This window comes from Pteronotus mesoamericanus, unplaced genomic scaffold, assembly GCF_021234165.1.
Source record: "Pteronotus mesoamericanus isolate MK-2021 breed Mesoamerican mustached bat unplaced genomic scaffold, CSHL_Meso_final scaffold_507, whole genome shotgun sequence".
Lineage (NCBI taxonomy): Eukaryota > Metazoa > Chordata > Mammalia > Chiroptera > Mormoopidae > Pteronotus > Pteronotus mesoamericanus.
In genome coordinates, this window is record NW_026555319.1 from 3,336,309 (window position 1) to 3,357,841 (window position 21,533).

The following is a 21,533-nucleotide window of genomic DNA, read 5'->3' on the forward strand; positions in this document are numbered from 1 at the left end:
TGGGCTTGAGAACTTCTGTAGCTTGCCCAGGATCACAGAGCTCCTATGGGATGGAACCAGAATTCAAATCCAGACTTATTTTATTCCAAAACCCATGTTTTAAATACAATGTTAGCACAGAAATGATATTTTCTCAGCTGGCCAACAAAGGCAAACTAATTCTAGTACCACCAAGTTTTTCACAAGCACAGCAGCAGATTGGGCGGGCGGGGGAAGGGCGCCCACCGTTTTCTGGGCCCGGAGCGGCCGCCGGCTTTCGGCGCCACTGCGCCCTCCCAGGCCGGCCTGCGGCCCGTGCCTGGCCCAGACTCCCGGCTGGGGGCTTCTGCTCGGCTCTGTCATTCCTTGGCGCTGGCCGAGAATCAGATGTTGGAGAAAGCAAAGAGCTACTTTTCTCTTTTGCTGGTCGCTCGGAGGAGGGTGGCTCCGGGCAGCGGGGTGGGGGGCATGCTGGCGAGGCGGCAGGCCCAGCCTCGGGGCTCTGCAGCCAACAGGGGCTCCGGGCTCCAGCCCTGGGGCGGTGGGGCAGCTCCCTGATCTTAGACACATAGCCCTGGCCCCTGTTTGCCTCCCGAGCGCCGCCACCCCCCCCGCCCCCCGCCCTGAATCTCCCTCTTGCCTTCTGTTCTTTTAACACCTTTGGATTCCTGGTATTCCATCCACCTCCACTTGAATTATCTAGAGTGCTTTCCGTTTTCTCTGGCTGGCCACTGACTGACACACTCGACAGCAAAAAATCATACACACGTTTACTAGAATAATACTAAAAAGACTGATATTCTTATTTTTATATGTGGAAGAAATAGGCTGTAAGCGGCTGCCTTTCTTCTGGGAAGCAAAATATTTTTGCGTTTTGTTTTCTTCATATATGGTACAAAAACTGATAGCCTCTGTAAGTTACACAAATAACTAGCAAAAATTAATGCAGGATACGAGTTTTTAATGGGACAACCAAATGTCTTAGTTACTACTTGTCAGGTAATATTTGACAATAGCTATAACACATAGATTGCACAATTTTAAAACTGCAATAAATATGGTCCGTTAATAGCAAGCTCCCAACTTCGTTCTTCCTGAAAAAAGGCTTGACGATTTGCTATGATCCATTAAGAAACATCTAAATGGAAAAAAACACAAGTATTTTTATGAGTGTCATGTAGCTTTTTTAAATAGAAAATGCTCAGGTAAACTATAGAACTTTAAGCAACTCTATTGCTAAAAATCTACACATAACATCTTCAGTATTTTAGATGAATATGACTAGAGAAAAACATAATTTTAAGGGTCACAAATTTATCACCTGAATCAATATTCTCCCTTTTTGAAAAACAGTAATTTTATGTCACTGGGCACAACAGACTGGAAGTGCACACTGGAAGTTATTAATGAAAGTTAATGAAATGTAGGCTTATTTTAATGTCTATTTTTGACCAAAGGAGGAAAAAACCCCCACAATACTTAGTTACTAAAGCTACTGATCTATGGTCAAAGTAAAAATATTTACCTTACACTTAAATTCAAAATAGGAGCAAAAGTAATTTATATGCCTATTTTACACAGGACAACATTTGGAAGGATATACACCCAAATGCTAACAGCGACACTATGTCTGGGTGGTGAGATTTCAAGAGATTAGGATTTTCGGTTTTTTTGCTGTTACAAATTTCTCTTCTCTCCATAGTGAACAGTTATGTCTTCAGTAACTTAAAAAAGGAGATGTAAAAGCACTCAACACTCAAGCACAACAGCTACTGACGCCTTTTGAAACGCAGTGCTTCGCTCCGAGTCAGCATGGAAAACAAGGCCTTGGAGGAACCGGAAGGCGCGAAGTGCCTGAGGGGCTGGGCCGGACGCGAGGGCCACAGTGGGCGCGGGGCTAGGAGGAGGCCGCGGCCCGGCACTGCTATCCTATCCAAAAAGTGAAACACACGCAGAAACACACTGCTCTCCAGGACAAGCAGGCTCAGTTCTGAGACCCTGGGAGTGGAAGTGGTGTCAGGCCAGAGCCAGGGCAACTGGGGCCGCCTCACCTTCAGGATCTCACAGGGGGCGGCGCCAGCCGGCACAGGGTCTCCACGGCGCTTGGAGTATTCGGTTACGAGGACAGAGGCTTCGTCTAAACTGGGGCATCAGAGAGAGAGAGAAGGGCCTGAGGAACTTGGGGTGACAACTGTGCGTGGTCTCGACTGTGCTGACAGTATCACAGGTGTAGACAAATTGATCCGGTCGCGTACTCGCAATACGTGCAGCTTGTTATATATGGATCACAACTCAAAAAAGAACAGCTTGTTCACAAATGACAACACGTAACCACGGTGGTCGCAGCAATAAGCAAAAGGAGGCCGTCCAGGGATGGTGACGGAGAGGACCGCGGCCCGGCGGGCAGCACGGGCAGGCGGGGACAGGCCCCAGGCTGCCCGACCCCCCTTTCTCCAGGGCCCCCTGCGGCTTCCCTCTCCTCGTTACTTTCTGAACCTGCCCCCCGCCGCGCCCCAAGAACCTTGCTGTTTCCCAGCTTGTGGGTGCTGGAAAATTAGGTGGCCAAACTTGCAAAAATTATGCTACATAAAGCTATCATTTCTTTGAGCAAATGCTAAGAAATAGAGCCCTGACGCAGGGTTAGAGCAGACTGGTGAGACGCCGGTCTCGGGGCCCAGACGGCCTGGACAGTCATCCCACTTCGAGTTCACATTCCCAGGGGTTGGGCTCAGAGACAAATAGCCTCTGCGGCGGTGCCAGGGCATAACGCCCGGAGCCTTTAATTACACCCAATAGCTCTATAATTGTTTTGGCATTTTCCTCCAAAATAAAGATAAATTTTAAGGAAATTCTATAGCAAGTTCTGTTTTTTTTTTAGTTTGTTTTTTTAAAAATTCACTTACCTTAATTCATTTGCCAAATAGTTTACTAGGTCAGAGATGTTGTTGGTATTCATCGTGTGTAGTTTCAATGCTTGAAAGTATTTTGTCTTTGCCAAAATCCCAAACTCCTTCTTATTTATGATATTATTCAGAATCAGAGTTCGAATCTATAGAATGACAGGTATCATCATATTAAAATGTGTTAAGTGCCAAGTCCTATTCAATACCAGAACATTCATGACAATCTGGAGTTAGATCCTCATCACGCTGTAACTAAGCCTCCTTTCTGAGGGGCGGGCTGCCTTGGCCCATTTCAGTGCTTTCTACAGTGAATTGGTAAAAAGTAATGGTTGTTAAGCATTTTGGAACAGTTAAAGAGAATAGCAATAAATGAGACAGCCAGGGTGCCTGCTTTTAAAATAATTTAGAGGTTTTAAAAACAGCAAAATAATTGTATATATTAACAAACAGACGGAGATGGTAATTTTCTGCTTTATCTTGGTTTGGGGAAAATGATCACCTTTTAATATCTAATTTTTCATAGCAAAAAGGAGATGAAATTTTCTTACTTGATGTGAAAATCCTGCCAACTGGCCAGTATTCATATGCTCTTCTAATTGCTGTAAAATGATCTGAGGATCGCACGAGCTCAGAAAGTTCTAGAGAAAAAAAATCAAAACATAATGAAAAAGTATAATTACTACAATTTCTGTCAAATCTGTGAGGTTTTCTGTTTCTTTTTTTAAAATTGAATTTAGAGAGGTTGCGGGGCGGGGAGAGCGATTTTTTTTGTTCCATTTAGTTATGCATCATCGGTTGATTCTTGTAGGTGCCCTGACTGGGGACTGAACGCAAACCTTGGCGTATTGGGATGACATTCTAGCCAACTGAACGACCCAGCCAGGGCAGGTTTTCATTTTTAAATTTAAAATATCTTAACAAATTTCCATTATAGGAAAAAAATACTTCTTTTAACAAAAAGTTATTGAAATAAGGAAAGAAGCATTTTACAAAAACCCATTCCAACAGCAAGAGCTCTTTAACAAGCATTTTGTCATTCTAAGTGCCAAAAGGAATCTATTTAAATACTAAACTTTGAAAAGCAGCAATGGATGAGTTTATGAATAGCCAAAAAAGAACAAAGTCAAAGATAAGCACAGATGGCTTTGCAAAAAATGAAATGACTGGAACAAATGACAAATAAAAATGTGTGTTCATTTATACAGCTCTCTGCCTACTGGCTTATCTACCTTTGGGGAAAGAGCTGCAAAACATTTCCAAATGCTTTGTCCTATTTGTTGTGTATCACAGAGGGAATGAGCGTCACTTTAAAGCTCTGTCCTCACCACGGCTGGGGCTGCCTTTCTGGTGCCCACACACGCACCCCGACCGTCCCCTCTCCGATCCCCACTCCGACCCCCGAGCGAGGCTGTCGCCCTCCTCCTCCTCTCCGTCTAGTCCGTTTTTGCTCTCTGCTCCCCGGCCCCCTGCCCCCTGCCCTCGCCCCCGCCTGGGGCCGACGCCCTCCAGCTCCCCTGGCCTGTCCACAGCGCCGCTGTGCCGGGCGAGTGAGACACACGGCTCCCTGCCCCAACCGCCCCTTGTGCCCCGTGTTCCAGGTGTGGCGAAAAGACAATGCAACCTCCTGCAGGGCACACACAAGGGCAGGCCTTCGCGCCGGCGGCAGCCCCAGAGGGGTAATTCCCAAGATACCTTGATCTGCTGGCGTCTTTTTTCCGAGTGGGGCATGAGCATGAGACAGGCCAAGGCAAACGCCGGAAGCTCTAGCTGGACGTACTGCCGGGCAACGCCAACCATGTCCAGGTCACCTGAAACCGGGCACCTTCCAGGGGGAACATTAATTAGTCACCAGTGACACTGTCAGAGCCACTCGTTTCTAGTTTCCCGCCGCCGTCGCCTGCTGATGCTTTCAAGAGCTTCAGCTGTTAAAGGGCTGGTGTGCTGCATGTGCTTAGCAACGAGCACCTCCTTTCACGGCGCCCTGCCCGGGGCAAAGGCCCAGACCTGCGGCCACCACAGAGTCACGTCTGGGAGCCTCCACGTGCCTAAACACAAGTCCTCAGGAGACTCAAGATCCACGGGACAACCCGGTATCACGCGGGCAGCCAAAGCGAGTGCCCACAACTCACACGAACCTGGGGACCAGCTGAATATCAGGGCACAGGTTGTGCCATGCACAGAAAGTAGACAGGGTAAAAGTAACAGCTATTTTATTTTAAAGACAAGTGGTATCCTTACCTTCCCAAGAAAAAGGAATTACTCCTGAGGTGTTATTAGAAAGGAATTTTATAAGCAATACATTGGAATTTTTTGGTAGGAAAACAAATATTTCACTTACTCTAGAATAGCGATGAGACTCTCACAACAATCTGATAACTGGCTGGGGCTTAAAGGACAAGAGGCTGAAAATAAAAAACAACAAAAATGTATACACACAGATGCAGTGTGAGATGCTACTGTCCCTGTCGCGGGGAGGGGGTGACAATACCTGCAAGGAGCGGCATCTGCACCACTCGCTGCCAGGCCTTGCTGAAGTAGGGAACCTGTGGAGAAAGCGCATTGCAGAGCTCAGGCCGGGGGCACCGCAAACTCCGTATTTTACAGTCACAAACCATACACGTGAAGCTCCTATGCTAGAAGCTAAAACCAGGGCCACAAACGGATATCTCTGTGCTTGAGGTGATTAGATTCTAGGGTAGTTTTCTTCATAACTGTGTATTTCAGGATATTATTATATATAATCCCTGCTAGTTCATTACTGTTTTACTTGGGGAAAAGTGTCAGCAGCCACCTCGGGAAACAAGACTTGTGCCAGGTCTCCAACGGCAGAGACTGTGCTCGGGCCACAGGAAGGGGGCGAGGAGGCAAGGGAGACGCTGCCAGTGAATCAGGAAAGAACACAAACTTCCATCAGTAGGACGGCGGCGAACTAAGGTATGGCACACTTTACTCCTCACTATGGACAATAATTAAGATTTAAAAATAAAGAGCTACTGCAAAAAGCCAAACACAGAGTTATTATAAGACCCTACAATTCCACTCCTAGGTATACAGTCAAACAAAAACACATACACACGTACTGTACTCTAACGTTCACAGCAGCCTCATTCATAGTAACAAAAACCAGAAGTAATTCAAATGTCTGTCAACTGATGAATGGATAAAGAAAACGTGGTATAGCCGCACAACAGAACACTGTTCAGCAGCAACAAGAATGAAGCACTGAACACACTGAATAATGTGGATGAACCTTGAAAACATCAGAGGAAATGAAAGAACAGGCGCAAACGGCCACGTACCATAGAGACCCACAGAGACGGGAGGTGAACGAGCGCCTGCCGGGCGGCAGCGGGGAGGGGTGAGCAGTGAGCGCTGGCGCACGCAGAGTTTTTTGGGGGTGAGGAAAATGTTCTAGACTTAGATGGTAGTGATGGTTGCAAAGCTTTGTGAATATCTAAAAACAACTGAATTGTCCATTTTACAAGGGTAAATTTTAAATGTGAACTATCTCTTAATTTTTAAAAAGTGAGATCGCTCTCTATGCGCTGACACGCCACCAATACGTTACGCATTTCTACACAACAGTGAGGGCACGTCGGAGACGAGGGAGGCGTGCTCTCGGGCTTTAAAGACCTTCCCAGCCCAGGAGGGGCCACGGCAGGTGCCGTTCAGGTAGGTTTGCTGTGACAAACCCGGGAGACGGTGAGGGAATGAGGACGGGCCACACGAGGCCCGCAGAGCTGGGGAGGGCGCTGCCTTGGGGAGGTGGCACTGCTCGCCCGGGACACCCGCCTTTTGCCGACTGGACCTGCTCCCCCTCCGGAGCCGGTCACTCACTGGCACGCCCAGCAGCCACACGGCCAGTGCGCCTAAGGTAACATTCTATCAAACTCACTTAAAATACAACCCCCAGAAACTACATACCTGCCATAAAGAATGGATACTAGAAATGGCTGTTAAGACTTTCCTTAGATAAGGAATCTGTGGGAAAAAAAAAGAAAAGAAAAACATTCCAAAGATCACCAGAACAGAAAATTTCCACGTGAACAATCAAATTCTTGCAAAAAGACTATCGGTCAAATTTATCTCCCCTGAGAACCGCCGGAGCAGTCCACTTACAAATTCACAAATATCAAAGGAGGCCAGGGAAACGTCCATTTGTTTCCTGTGACATTTACATCATTTTTGACTCCGCAATTTCTCTGACTTAACACCAAGCTCTTTGAGTTTGGCCTGAGCCCAGTGAGAGTGTTCTCAGCGGGCACCTGTTCAGTAACATGGATCAGCGCAAGATGTCGGAGACGCTGGGCCAAAGCTTTAACCCATACTGCAGGCTCAAAAGGAAGCTCCTCAGAACAGGAAAAAACACTCCCCCTCCCCCCAAACAGTCCAGGGCACTGAGTCTCACCATATGGAAGCCCAGGAGCTTTTGCAGGAGCCCATTCCACAGCTGCAGGTCATAGATCTTGTATTCTAAACAAAGCTCAGTCACCAGTCTTACCGCCTAAAGCAGGAAAAAAATCATACTGCTTTAAGACCCCAGAAAATCAAACCACCTCTGGAAAAGGTGGGGCAGCTCAACACAAAATATGCTTCTAGTCTAGCTGTGTCTATTGTCTGAATCCAATGAAGGCCCCCTTTCTAATGGAAGGGAAAAAAAAAGAGATTAAGAGCATCCTTTAAAAAATTGTTTTCATGAATTCACACACATCCCCTCAGATTTTCCCCTCTCTTTTTTCTAATAACAGTTTGCCTCTTGTGCCCGTACCCACCCCAGCCTGGGCTCCAACTGCCTCAGAGACGGAATTCCCATCAACCAGCAGGAGGCAGTGAAACGCTGCCCCTCGGTACACAGGGCATCTCTTCTTTTGTCCGCAAAGGAAGCATTATGAACGTGCTCTTGCTTCTTGATGGGGACGGCCCTAGGCCTCAAGGAAGGAAGGGAAGGGGACTCCCGAGGTGCCCTGTCACCCGCCGGGACAGGAAAGCGGGAAAGGCTTCTCTGCCTCTGTCCTCTGGGCCAGCGCTCAGTGGCGGGGGCAGGGGAGACGCGCCCCTCCCCTTGGGGACCCTGCATACGTACCATGGCCTCGTGGCTGTGGTTTTTCCACAGACCCTTAATCATTCCCTCTTTAGGGCTGTTGCAAAATAATTCATACGTGATGGGGATATTCAGAGTCTCAAATGATGCCAGAAAAGTTATGCATTTCAAGTAAGACCTGGAAAACAGAGGCATTTAGGGAAAACATTCTCACAAGCCACATTTACACTTAAGGGCCACCATACAGATAAATTAGGTCTGTTTGTTTTTAAATGCCTATTTTAGGCTTCTAAATATATTCATTGAATATAATATTAGAAAGATGAAGGAAACATTCTGTTTCTAAATGTCTCAGAGGGACAAGGGAACAAGAGGCTCCAGGACGCGAAGGCCACACAGGCCCCGCTGCCGTGCTGCCCAGGCGCACTCTCCCGAACTGGGGCCTCCCCAGTTCCACCTCCCAGCAACGACCTGTCCATCTTGCAACACAGCTTTAAACATTCTACTCACTTCACTTCTTCGATGGGCTTTTTAAAGAGAGATTCTATAGTTTCCTTGTCAGCCAAATAGAGAAGACACTGGAGAGCCCGTGTTCTGTGGGCAAACGTTAACTGGTGCGTGTTCAGCGTCTGTAAAACCACAGAAGGTGGGGGAGTCGCACGCGCACGCGTTGTGCTTGGTCAACGCTCAGGTGGCACGAGCACCGCCACTTTTTCAAAGCGTTACACTGTGCCTCTGCTCGGGGCAGGCAGTGCTTGGCAACGCGTGACCCGCAGAAGCCCGAGGAGCGTTCCTCGAGCTCCTCCGGGAGGGCTGGCCCACTCCCTTCTCCCGACAGAGCCGCCGGCCGCATCGAGGCCACGACACCCGGTGGCTGCAGCGGCCACCTTGTCCGCAGAGCCCCGCACCTGATGGCGGCTTCTGCGTGAGTTCTTGAAGCAGTAAAAATTAATTTTATTAAACCTCAACTCCTGATTATATGTTAATGAGAGCTAATAAGAGTTCGTGCCCACTCACACTGGTCAGCGTCCTCGCCGATGCTCTGGGTGCACGGGAAGGGCGTGGGCAGCAGCGGCGCTGTTTGCCAAGAAAGCACTTGCCATGCAAGTGGGCCAGCCCTCCTCCGGCAGCACCATTTCTCAGGGAAAGAAAGGCTAACATACGTGAGGAAGGGGGGTGTTTCCCCTTCAGCCTCTCGGGCTTCCCCGCTTTCTTCCTCCTTCCTCCTCCCTGCTCTCCCTGGGTTCCTACCGCCTCAGCGTATTTCTAGAGGCAAAAGCCTGAAAGCAAAGAGGCCGTGGCCTCCAGGGAGGGGAAAAGGGGTCTCCGAGTCCAGCTCAAGTTCAGGGCACCCCGGCCACGCAGGGCCTTGAGGCCCGGGAGGAGGCTCCTGTCTGGCGCCTTCCCATCAGGAATGCCGAGTAGCCAGCATGTGAATGCCGTGAGTACAGGTGGCCCGTGGGACCTGTCGGCAGGCACATCGCTCAGTCTGTCACAGAAGCCAGCCCTGAATGGGGCTGGCACATTACAAAGTGAGGAGATATACTTTAAATACGTGTATAAGTGAGCATTGTCTTAATCATCTGTTAGTGATAGCAAGCGCGGTAAACACGCAGGAAGAAGCGCCACCTGCGACACAGACATGAGTTCTGACTCCGCTCCAGGACTTACAGTGGTAGCCGACGTTGCAAATATGAACAGCATTCTTGAACTGTAATCAATTGGACGAGACAGGAGGAGATACAGGACTCTGAAAAGAGGTTTTTAATCACATTTAGATTTTAATTTAGTGACAGATTATTAAAACAACAGACCTGTGTTACTGTCCACAGAGAAAGTCACCCCAAACATAGCCCTGAAGGGTTATGGGTCAAGGACGTGTTTGCTTTCCCCTTTTTCTAAGGACCATCACAGATACAGCAGTCTTCTCATCTATAAAATGGCTAGCCAATCTTTGATCATGTAAATTCTCTCTGTAGGAAACCAATACAAACCGCAGCTGCAGAGCACACTGGATGCTATGCACGGACAATGCTGTTTTTGTTCACGGGACATCATAGGTGGCACATGTGAACCTGCAGACTCGGGGCTGAAAGGCTCCCTCCAGAGCAGAGCAAGGTGGGGCAGGTGCCCTGGGGGTGGGGGTGGGGCTTTCCGTGGGAGGAGGCTAAGTGATGAAATTGGCAGGAAGGAAAACCCCCTCTGAGATTTCCTTTCTGGGGTTTTCTCCCCCCTCCTCCAATTGTTTCCCTTGAAGACCTCCCTTGTGGCTGATGCAGTTAGACGCTCCAGGAGCTGCCTCATGCTTAGCTAAGGTGCCCCTGCCCTTCCAAGACTGCAAGGACAAGGTGAAGCCCACAGGAAAGGGGGTCACGGAGGGGTGGGAGGCCAGCTCTGTCCAAACAGCAGAAAGCCTTCCCTGGGTATGTCTTCCCACACCCCCTCTCCGGTCTCCAGGGCCGAGGCAGGGCCTTGGATGGGCGGCCTGCCCTACTCTGGGCGAGACCAGGAGGGGGAGGCACGGGCATGCGGGTCGCCGCTCCCTCTGCCGGGCCCAGGCCAAGCATCAGGAACAGACTGCCACACTGGGTTGGATTGGGGCCCAGACACAGCCTTCTCACGAGAACAAGCCACGGCCAATCAGATTTGGCACATCGGATGAAACCGGTGTGCCTTTTTCGGTCTCAGTCTTAGGCTGGAAGGGAAAAGAAATCCTGGTGGCCCGTGTCTGACCCAGCCCAACTCACCAGAGCGAGAGAACACAGAAGGGTCTGGGGCCAAGGTCTGGGCTAACGAGAGAGTCTCTCTTTGCTTGCAGTGCAGTCTCTGCTAAAGGCATTCTCGGGGCCCTCAACTTTAACAGGAGCTCACGGAGGGTCAGAGATTCTGAATCTTGGCTGCTTCGTATTTACTCCACTGGAGATACTTATCCCTATCACAGCCTTATGTCAAGGAATTGATTCTTCTCAGGCTCTAATCCGGGTTATATCAAGAAAGCATTTTCAACGCCAACCTCTGACAAATTGATTAGTAAGAGTCCTACTGGGCAGCAGGCTATAGACAAACGTAAATAAAGAAAGAGTACCTCCGTAGTGCTTCGTCTTCTTGGAGTTCAAATATTTCTGGTGGGTTCTTTGAAAAAATGAAAAAAAAAAAAGTCAAAACTCAATAACATTTGTTGAACTAGATAAACTTATAAAACTGTATTAGATAAAAAAATCCAATACAAAAAATTATATTTACACACAAGAAATTACAGTACAATTCATTACTGTAAGAATTTTGCTTAGAAAATGGGTTTACTAACATTCCTTCGGCCATCAAATATAACATTTACTGAGCACTTACTATGTGCCGGGGCAATTCCAGGCACGTGGGTTGCCTGAGCAAACAAAATAAATATTCCAGTCCTCCTGAAGCTCACCCTCACCTGGTAACTTTTAAAAGAAAAGGACTCTATGAATTTTAAGTGAGTCGCTCATTAATTCAGTATGCATTCATTGGAATTTACAAAGCAATGCTTTAGGCGCTATGTACAAAGTTCCTGGCCTCAGCCTGGGAGAACTTGCAATTTAGTTCTCCAAATTTATTTATAAGTTAAAACATTCTGGCTCCTGTGTCAACCACAAATTCTAAATGGCTTAGATGTGCTTCTAATACCTCCGTTTTCACTGAAGCACAGATCTTGCTCCTGGTAAATACTTTAAAAATACTTGTGAAATTGAATGCCAAGTGATATAAAAACTACTAATGAAAAACCTAATGTCCTGTCAGTTACACTATCTGCTTACAGATTTTTTCCAGGGATATCAACCTAGGCAGACAGAGAAATTACAGAATCTCCAATTAAGTTCTGCCTGAAAACTCCAAAAATTTAGATTTAATGCTATTATTTCTAAAAAATTGACATTATGTACTGACATTATGTACCGCTGTTATGATACACGGAAAGAACACATCACCTATTTAATATTCTTACCAAGAATATAGAACCCAAATATAATCATCAGAAACATCAGCAAACCCATAGTGAAATATTGTACAAACCAACCAGCCTGCACTCTTCAAAAACATCAGTGTCCGTCAGAGTTAAAATAGGTTCAAGTAAGAATTCTCAGTAGATGTTAAATCGGGGGCATGTATGTGGTGGGGGAGGAGTTTGAAGAGAAACATTCTATTGTTTCAAAGTATCTCCCCTAATAATTACAAAGGGAAACATAGTAACTATGTAATAGAGAAATGGACAACATTTTTACTAAGTTATCTAAATTAACCTCCCCTATTAGGGCAAACAGACATCTGTGCCTCCAAATGGCACATCCTGAGGAGGACACAGTACCCTTCAGGTAGTCTTCTGGCCAAAAATCCATAGTTCAAATCTTATCATGAAAAAATATACAAATCCAAATGGAGAGGCAGCTTACAAAGTAACTGGATGATACTCTTAAAAATGTCAAGGTCATGAAAGACAGGAAGTGATGGACTGCTCTAAATAGATTTAGAGATTAGCCGGGTGACATATAAGAGCAGAGCGTACTCCTGAACTTCATTCCCAGGATGAATTGCTATGAAGAACATTATTAGGGCAATTAGTTAAATGTAGCAAGGACTACAGATTCAAGTCTATGTACTGTATCAATATTATGTCAATATTAAATTACCTGGTTTTGATAGTTATACTGTGGCTAAGTAAGAGAAAAGCCTTGTTCTTAGGAAATTTACTCTTAAATATTAAGGGGGAAAGGGGCAAGACATATGCAATTTACTGTCCAATGGTTCAGAAAACTTCTATGAATATACACATGTAATATCATAGGGAGAGTAACGAAGCAAATGCGGCAAAACGTTCAACACCGTAGAGCCGGGTGAAGGAGAGACAGGGGTTCCTCTACACTACCGCAACTTCTCTGTATGTTTAAACTTACTTCAAAATAAAAAGTGAATCCCATGAATCTGAGGGTAAGAAGAGGCCGTTTCTTTTAGATATGTATTCATCTGGAACCACCAATTAAAGGGTAAAATTGTTGCAAAACAATATTTAAGCAAAAAGAAAATGTAAACAACTTCCTTAAAACTGAGCAGATACTGGAAGATGCCACAGGGAACAGAAGCCCCCTCTGAGAGGGTCCCGGGCCCGTCAGAGGCTGTCCGCCTGGCGCGGCGGGCAGGAGGGGCGCTCGTGAGAGCCGACTTACCTCGCCGGGCTTTGCGGACGGGCACAGCCACTTTTCCAACAACATGTCCCAAACTTTCTCCAAATTAATTTCATTGACTTCAGCTATTTCTTTAGCTGCTGCATGAATATCTAAGATAGACAAGATAAAGAATTCAAAACAGAAAAATCCACCTTCTCAATGAGAGATGACGGAAATCAACAGGACGGTTCTCTTCGGACAAAAGGTAAGGGGTCTGGCGCCCACCGGGATAATCCCTGCCGGAGGGGTCCTGGATTCTTTGACTGATGCTCGGGTGCTCGTACAGGCTGACGATGAGATGAGCCGGCTTTCCGATGTCTCGCAGGTGCTCGGCCGTGTTCAGCTTGTGCGCTATGAGCACGGCCTCTGTGCCGGACCGCCGGTACTGAACGTGGAGCTTCTTCAGCAAAGCCTCGGCTTTGTCACGTGCTTCGTCCTTCAAAAAGTCCCAAGCAAAAAGAAACATTTGCTTTCAAAATCTCCAGTGAAGCATAGGACCCACCTTTTCCAGGCCAGGGAGGGCCCTGCCTCAGGGATGCCATCAAGCACCCTGCACGAAGGCCTCAGTCCCTGCTCCGCCCCAGGCCCGGCCGCACACGCCTGGAAAAGCCCAACTCTGGGGCGGAGGGGCGGTGAGCGCGCTCGAACCACTTGAAATGGAAAGGAAAGGGGAGCCTCCCCTCCCACAGCCAGGACACACCTTCGGCGGGATGTTCTGCAGCCATCGCTCGGCTAAATACAGGCAGAATTTCAAGCTGGACATCTTGAAAGAGCCTAAAAAGATAGAGAAGAGATTTAGAAGGAAGTCGTAATCTTTTCAAGACAATGTATTTCAGTCAGGGTAGCAAAGTTGTTTTCTTTTAAATTATAAAAATGCATACTTACAGTAAAGAACAAGGGAAGCAGGACAGAAAAACACAAAGTAGAAAGTAAATCTAGAGGCCCCTTCTTCAGCTTCTATATCGACTCCCTAGAGTCTTATATTCATCCCTCCAGAAGTCTCCTCTGTGTGCACGCACACATTTTAACCCAAAGGGGTAAGATCACACACACGGCACCATTTGCTGGTCCCACTTAATATACATCTTGAACATCTCTCCAAATCAAATACATAGAATTCCATTCTGTGAATATGTGCTATTTTTCAAACCAGTTCCTGACCAATGAACATTTAAAAAAAAAAGTTATTTTCAACTTTTGTTACAACAAAAACCATGGTAATGAGAGCCTGTGTTTGTGTACCTGTTTGATCACACGAGACTATCTAAGGACTCATTGTTGGAAGTATGACAGGATATGGGGAATTAAGCATCAATTTATATCCCCACTGCCAAGGCGGGGCCTACACCCCCACCCCCCGAGCAAGCAGCGAGGGGTCTTGCTTACTTGAGTGGGGCCATTTTAACTGAGGAGGAGAGAAGGCACACACCTTTTCGAACGATCATACCGCTTCTCCCTAAAGCTATAAAAGCACACACCACAAGCTCAAAAGGCAACACCGCTGACCACTGTGAAGGTGGAGAGAGGGAGACGCTTACCTTCCGGGATGTCCTGGGCAAGGCTGATGGCGATGGCCACCGCCCACTCGGGGTTCACGATAGACAGCAAGTAGGATTCGATGGTCTGAGTGATCTTACATATTTCCTTGGTGATCAGTGTTGAGGACTTAGCTTGTGGTAACTTCACTAGCTTTGGCTTCAGTTTTTTTTCAAAGACATGCTTGGCTGTAGACACATATAGAGTGTCCAAAGAGAACTTCAAAGGGGAAGAGAAGAGTTAGGGAGGATTGATAGGCTCCCCTTTACAGGTTGTATGTGAGAGCAGCATAAAATCCTCCGCCCAGGGTCTGGATTAATGAAAGGGCAAAGGAACGTCTCACAACGTTCTCACCTCTTACCTTCATTAATTTAGAAATTAAGAGTAGTGTAGGGAAGGACTCTTCACTGAGTTCCATAGCTGGAAAGGAGACAAGGACAGCGTGAGTTGCTTCAGAAGAAAATTTTGGCTCTTCAGTAAAATTCATAAGTTAAAGGTTAAAGAACATACAGAGAATTTTCCAGAAGTTCTGTGCTGTGCCAAAAAATATTAGGTGAAAAGGCAGCCTAGTGTGGGCAGCTGATGGCAAAGTTATTACGTGCTCCAGCATATACTGATATTCTAGGTCCACTGGAGGAGAAATTCTTCTGTATGACTTCAAGTGTTGTAGAAGACTCAATGCCTATATTAAAATAAAAATATTTGCCTTTGAAATTAAATTAATCCTAAGTGTTTTAAAATCATCTATACTATCATAGGTTTCCATTTCTGAGACCGTACTGTTTTCATCAAGATGTGATCAAAACCTTTTATAGTTTTACTTTTAATGTTATTCTTCTAAACAAGCAGTTTTCAATCACTGTGCTGTAATAATTTTTTAAAAAGATTTTATTTATTTATTTTTAGAGAGAGGGGAAGGAAGGGGAGAAAGAGGGATAAATACCGATCGATCGGTTATCTATCACCTACCCCCAACTGGGGACCTGGCCCGCAACCCAGACATGTGCCCTGACCAGGAATTGAAGCGGTGACCCTTTGGTTCACAGGCCCGCAATCACTCCACTGAGCCACAATAGCCAGGACGCTGCAAGAGTTTTTTAAAACACATAATACCTGCCTATTTGGTCAGGGGAACAGACCTCGTTAGATTCCCTTAGATTGTCAAAATAAAAAAATGACAACAGCCAACGTAACAGTAGCTGCTTGGTGTGAAATAATCAAAATTTTTCTTATATTTGCTGTCAGATGGGCAAACAATATAATAAATTTTTTAGTATAGTGCAGAATTTTAGTAATTAGTTGATGATATGAAAAAAGTTGAAAATCACTGCTCTAAACCGTGATTTCTATGGTCATTAAGGAGATTACACTGGGCAAAACTAACGGAGCCCCGCTGCTGGAGGGGTGCTCTATAATGAGGGTTTGGCAGCTCCCCTACTCTCTTCAGACAGTTTGAGAGATGGCTCCAAGATGCCTGATTTTATTTTTCATTTTATATTTTCTTTAATTAAAGTTATTGGGGTGATGTTGGTTAAGAAGATTACATAGGTTTCAAGTAAACACCTCCATGATACATGGTCCGCACAGTGCACTGTGCGCCCGCCACCCAAAGTCGGACCGTAGCCCGCCCCTGCCCCTGGGACCCTCACCCCAGACCTCGCTCTGAACACGGGGGCGGCAGGTCTGCCACAAGCTGGCCATAGCCCGTGCTTCGCTTCAGTTTCTATCTTATATTTTTTTCAGGCTCATATAAATAACCTTTCGAATCAACCCATTTTAAGTTTTAAAATCCAATTTAAAAAGAAGATATAAAAGCTACTATGACTAAAATTCAGAAGAAACTAAGAAGTGACTGCAAGCACTGTAACAGAACTGAGTGAGTCCTGGGCCTGGGCCGACCTGCTCATAGAGAAGCAGAATCACGCCTGGCTACTATATACAGATAAAATTTCTCCCAGATGACAAACAATTTTGCCATCTTTTTTCCAAATCAGTCTGCTCATGACTCCATACGCTCTGATTTAAATCGCCTCAGTAGGGCGAAAATTGGATTAAGATAAGTGATAAAATATAGAGAGCATGAAAAATCTTACTTCTGTATCCCTTTTAAAGAAAAGGAACTAGAATAAAATGTGGTATTTAAGGGAAGTTCAAAGAACAGTCTAAAAAGACACTGGTAAATAATTTTTTTAAAGATCCAAATAAAAACAAAACAATAATTTGAAAAATGTAATTGTTGTACCTGATTTATATTAATGCTGGTTATTTTTTCATCAGCTCTTTCGATAACTTTCAGGACAATTTCAACCATTTCATAGTCATAGGGATTCAACTATATAAAAACAAAAAACATCAAAACTTGAAACGATGTTGCCAACTGGTAGATGGTTTTTTTCAGCTATGTTCATCAGTACAGAGATTACAAACCTAAAATCTCAGTGCTCTACAATTTAGAGCAGATTATTCTTTTAAAAACAAGAATTTTCTAAGATTAGTTCTATTAAGGTAGACACACATAACTCCAAAATGTCTCAAAACTCATTTCTTTAAAAAAGCTGGATAAGACAATATTGTTTTACTAAAGAAAGATGCTCTTACAGTACTAAAACCCTAAAAAGATAAACATATGAAAATTTCATAATTTTCTAAGATCTTAAAGTTCTATTTCTTCCACTTATGACGGGAAGACGAGGAGAGGAGGAATCGACCTGTTCTTAGAACGAGAACGCAGAGTGCGGCCCGGAAGCAAGCCGCCCCGAGCGCCGGTCCAGCGCTAACCGCCCGCTGAGAGGGAGGGTTCACCCGTGGCGCCACGGGCTCATCAAAGGAAAGGAAGTGTTCTCTTTGTTCTTTGTTTCTGCTCACACAGCATTAGTTTTTTTTCATTTTTTAAATGCCAACCAAAGTCACATGAGTAAGAACACTGAACAAAGTGGGAAGATGATATCTATGGTACTTACAAATTTTGAGCAAGTTATATATAATTTTTGCCTGAACTACAGGCAAGATATAAAACTGGAGTATTTCTTATAATCCTATTTTCCCTTCCATCTAACTTCATCCCCCCACCAAACTACCCCTAGACCTAAAAGTTCCAACTCTCAGATCTCCTAACCAAAAAAAAAAAAAAAAAAAAATTCTATATCTATAGATATGTATGCATGAAGATATCCATAGTAACAAAATTGACAATTTAAATGTTTATCCATAAAGGCCTGGTAAAGTACAGTACATTTCATCCATACTGTGAATAAATAGGTACTTGACAAAAATGAGATAGGTGGATATTTACTGACACATAATAAGAGTATAATTACGTGAAAAAGAGAGTACAGGATAATATGTTTAGCATAAGATAGTCACTAAACTATTAACATTTTAATCTATGGGAGTGGGTTAAATATTTTCACTCTAAAAAAAGTTATTGATTGATTTTAGAGAGAAAGAGAGGAAGGAGGGGGGAGAGAGAGAGAGAGAAACATTGATTTTTGTTGTTCTACTTATTTATGCATTCATTGGTTTATTCTTTTATGTGCCCTGACCGGGGATTGAACCTGCAACCTTGTCATATTGGGACGATGCTCTAACCAACTGAGCTACCCAGCCAGGGCCTTCACCTTTTGATTTATGCCTTTCTCTCTAAATTGATATTTTTCAAAGAATGTGTGCTATTTTTCAAAATCTAAAAAAGAGGCTATTTCTATTTTTTAAAAAAGACAGAAAAACTGCTCCATTAAGCTGTATCAAAAATACAGAAAGCTAAAACTACTTGAAAATGTAAAGGTTATAAGCAATGCAGGTCTTCCGTTTCCAGTTTGTTCCTATATATGGAATAATGAAGGGCAGAAGGGACGCCCGAGGTGCCTGACAACCCCAGCCGCCGCCCGCCCACCTTATGCAGGATGCCGCTGAGGCTGATGACCAGCTCCCTGGTGCTGGTCAGCAGGGGCACCGTCTCCAGGGCCCGGGCCAGCAGCTGGGAGTGTGGCCGCTCGGCTGGACCCGCGCCCGCGTCGCCCTGGCCGGCACCCGGGTTGTGGAGCAGGGTCTCGATGAACAGCTGGAGGGCCGCGTCGCAGCTCAGCTGGAAGGTGCTAAGAGAGGAGGTCAGTCACTCCCCATGCCCCCGAAGGCCTGCGTCTCCACGCGGAATTCCTCCCAGCAGGCCTAGGTCTGCGCTCCCAGCGCTGGAGCCTCGCCCTCCCGCCGTCCAGGCTTGTGACCAGGTAATCCGCCTGTCAGCGGAGTTCACTGCTGCCTGACAAAAATCGGGGATCAACCTTGATCCTTCTGCCACCTTGGGGCCTGCACAGGCCCACGGGCACCTGGGCTCCCAGCACGGCCTACACGTGCGGGGCTGTGGCCCAGGGCGGGTGCGCGTGCTGTCAGCGGGGCCCCAGAGCCGGGGGCTCACAGCGCCCCGTAGAACTGGGTGTCTGCGCTCAGGGTGACACTGAGTTCTGCCCAGGCCAGAGGTGCGCTTACGTGTGCACAGCAAAGAACGATACAGCGACTCCTGGTGGCAAGCGAAAGAAAACCAGTCACTGGGGAGAGGTGACCGTGGCACGTGGCGCCAGTGGGTATTTGGCACCAGATTCCAGAGCAAGCCGCCTGCGAAGGCCCTTGGTCACGGAGCCGGTGCAGTGCCGTGCCCGTCAAGGATTTATTAAGTAACATCTAGTCTTTAATTTTTTAATTCACTTATTACATTTTGAAAAATTCTCCCTAAATCCTACTTTCCACTGAGTTTCCATCTAAGGTCCCTTGCCCCTACTTGGGTCTGACTTTGAGGTTTGACCGCTCAGAACACGCCAACCGTCCCCGGTCACGGGAGCGGCGAAGCGCCTCAGCAGGAGAAGCCCGGGGCCACGACCACGGGCCCTGGGCGGTGCTTATCAGGTGGGAAGTGTAGGAACGCTGACCGTGGACCGGGGAGTGCGAGTGGTGGCATCTGAAGAGAATTTAATCTGCTTCTGGATTTGTACTTGGTTTTGGGGAGAGCAAAGGAAAGCATCACAGACCTGTGGACCACACGCAACACCCATCCCGATTACTGAGTTCCCGCGGCAAGGGATTCCCAGTTCGTTAGGCTAACAGCGGAAATGCCGTGGAAGTTCAAGGGTTACCTGCAGTATTCCAGAATGAGGCTTGTGTCCATATCCACATTCTCCACAAGAGCTTTGATGAGGTCTTTCTTGGTGAGAAAATGTTGCCTGAAAACTGGCTGAAAAGAAATCTGGAAACAAAAGGAGCAAAACAGGAAAGTCCACTAAACTGAATTGTGTAAGCATAAGGACACCATTGTGACATGCCTTTTCACTCTCCTTTTTTTTTTATAGAAAAACATCCTTCTGTAGCTCCTCCATCTTGTTTTTTTACCGTACTACCCGACCTGACCACAGGTCTGAGATTTCAGGTCTATCTGGTGGTTGGTCCAAAATCTCTTAGTCACACTGACCCTTGGCCCTTCACCAGTAAGTCTGGTTGCTGGTGATAAGTGGTCCCATTACTGCATAGGAATTAGGCTCCAAAACATACACCATTTCTGAACAACTACCTTCCTGATAGGTCAACTACCTGCAAACTAAATAAAATGTTTTATGTTTTAGTAAAGAAGACAGGATCTTGTTTGTTTCTGCAAAGTGAAAAATAAGGGCCACTTACTTTTCCTTAGTAGGAGTTCTTAAAACTTGGTACACCTGTCCATAATTTTGATATTATCATTAACCAAATAACAGTAGTATGAGAGTATGAGGCTAAAGACTAGGCCTGAAATGCTTTCAATGTCAACTAAGGCTCGCTATATTCCTATAAATGAGAAAACTAAGCTGATAAAAATGTCAAGCCCTGTCCTGGCCAGTGTGGCTCAGAGGACTGAGTGCTGGCCTGCGAACCAAGAGGTCTGTGGCTGATCCCTGGTCAGGCACAGGCCTGGGTTGCAGGCCAGGTCCCCAGTTGGGGGTGTATAAGAGGCAGCTGATCTATGTTTCTCTCTCTCCCTCCCTTCTCCTCTCTCTAAAAGTAAATAAAATCTTTAAAAAATAAAAAAGCCAAGCCTCTTTTAATTTCCTTAAAAATATAGAAAATAGGAAATGAGGCAAAAGGCTCTTTATTTCTTTGAAAGCCCTAATGTGTGTCCTTACTACACCTAAAGTTTATGAGTCGGTATATATACATATTCCTCTTCTCCCCAAAAGTGAAGGAGAACGATGTTTTGCATTTTCTAACTCAGTAGATACGAGAACTGATGAAACTTCTTGGCGCTACGAGCAATACTCACACCAAGTTTACCGAGGCGAATCCCCCACAGGGCGTCAGTACTGAGCTCACGAAACTTCAGCTCTGTTTCTATTTCCTGGTAGAGACTGGCCAGCTGCGAGCCCACCAGAGATATTGCCTAAAAAACAAAAGCCAGCGATAGAAACTGTGACTTTTCTTTGTGCTAACAATGTGAAATGTTACATGTTGCTTTGTGCACAGTCATTACTTATACAATATGTAGGCCATTCAGCTTTTGGTACGATGCCATAAATTTAGCCTGTCTTTTCTGTATAAGGAAAGGCCAAATCTTAATTATCCTGCAACTGCACCACCCCCACCAAAGGCAAATTTTAAAACACACACATCAAAGACAGGTTTTGTATCTGTTAAACTTGCCCTGCAAGAAAGAACCAGCTCACAGGTCTAAGGTTTCAATACACTAAAGTAGGCCTCAGAAGTGAGGTTCAATGGCTGCATGTGGACTTTAAGAAATAAAACATCCAGCGATCCTTTAGGTTGGGCGATGCTTAGGACCTGGATGCATTCCTAATGCGTCACCAGGCAAGCAGGAGCTGGCAGGAACCAAGTGAGTTAGTGTGACTTCCCTTCTGCTAAGTC

General features: G+C 45.9%; 1 protein-coding gene across 1 annotated transcript in view; it reads right to left on the reverse strand.

Annotated features, from left to right (window-relative positions):
* Window positions 1–1,001: 1,001 nt before the first annotated feature.
* The window catches only part of KNTC1 (kinetochore associated 1), a 51,207-nt gene continuing 30,675 nt past the window's right edge, over window positions 1,002–21,533 (reverse strand). Inside the window, exons 41-63 of the mRNA XM_054594396.1 lie at window positions 20,935–21,051; window positions 19,781–19,890; window positions 18,547–18,748; window positions 16,897–16,986; window positions 15,165–15,336; window positions 15,016–15,074; window positions 14,657–14,873; window positions 13,819–13,892; window positions 13,344–13,554; window positions 13,119–13,228; window positions 11,009–11,055; window positions 9,595–9,673; window positions 8,434–8,552; window positions 7,966–8,101; window positions 7,291–7,386; window positions 6,807–6,863; window positions 5,371–5,425; window positions 5,221–5,284; window positions 4,575–4,704; window positions 3,431–3,520; window positions 2,883–3,028; window positions 2,031–2,121; window positions 1,002–1,117 (exon numbers count right to left, since the gene is read on the reverse strand). Coding sequence (XP_054450371.1) covers window positions 1,097–1,117; window positions 2,031–2,121; window positions 2,883–3,028; window positions 3,431–3,520; window positions 4,575–4,704; window positions 5,221–5,284; window positions 5,371–5,425; window positions 6,807–6,863; window positions 7,291–7,386; window positions 7,966–8,101; window positions 8,434–8,552; window positions 9,595–9,673; window positions 11,009–11,055; window positions 13,119–13,228; window positions 13,344–13,554; window positions 13,819–13,892; window positions 14,657–14,873; window positions 15,016–15,074; window positions 15,165–15,336; window positions 16,897–16,986; window positions 18,547–18,748; window positions 19,781–19,890; window positions 20,935–21,051 — 2,493 coding nt within the window. The 3' untranslated portion in view covers window positions 1,002–1,096. The remainder of the gene's footprint in view (window positions 1,118–2,030; window positions 2,122–2,882; window positions 3,029–3,430; window positions 3,521–4,574; window positions 4,705–5,220; window positions 5,285–5,370; window positions 5,426–6,806; window positions 6,864–7,290; window positions 7,387–7,965; window positions 8,102–8,433; window positions 8,553–9,594; window positions 9,674–11,008; window positions 11,056–13,118; window positions 13,229–13,343; window positions 13,555–13,818; window positions 13,893–14,656; window positions 14,874–15,015; window positions 15,075–15,164; window positions 15,337–16,896; window positions 16,987–18,546; window positions 18,749–19,780; window positions 19,891–20,934; window positions 21,052–21,533) is intronic.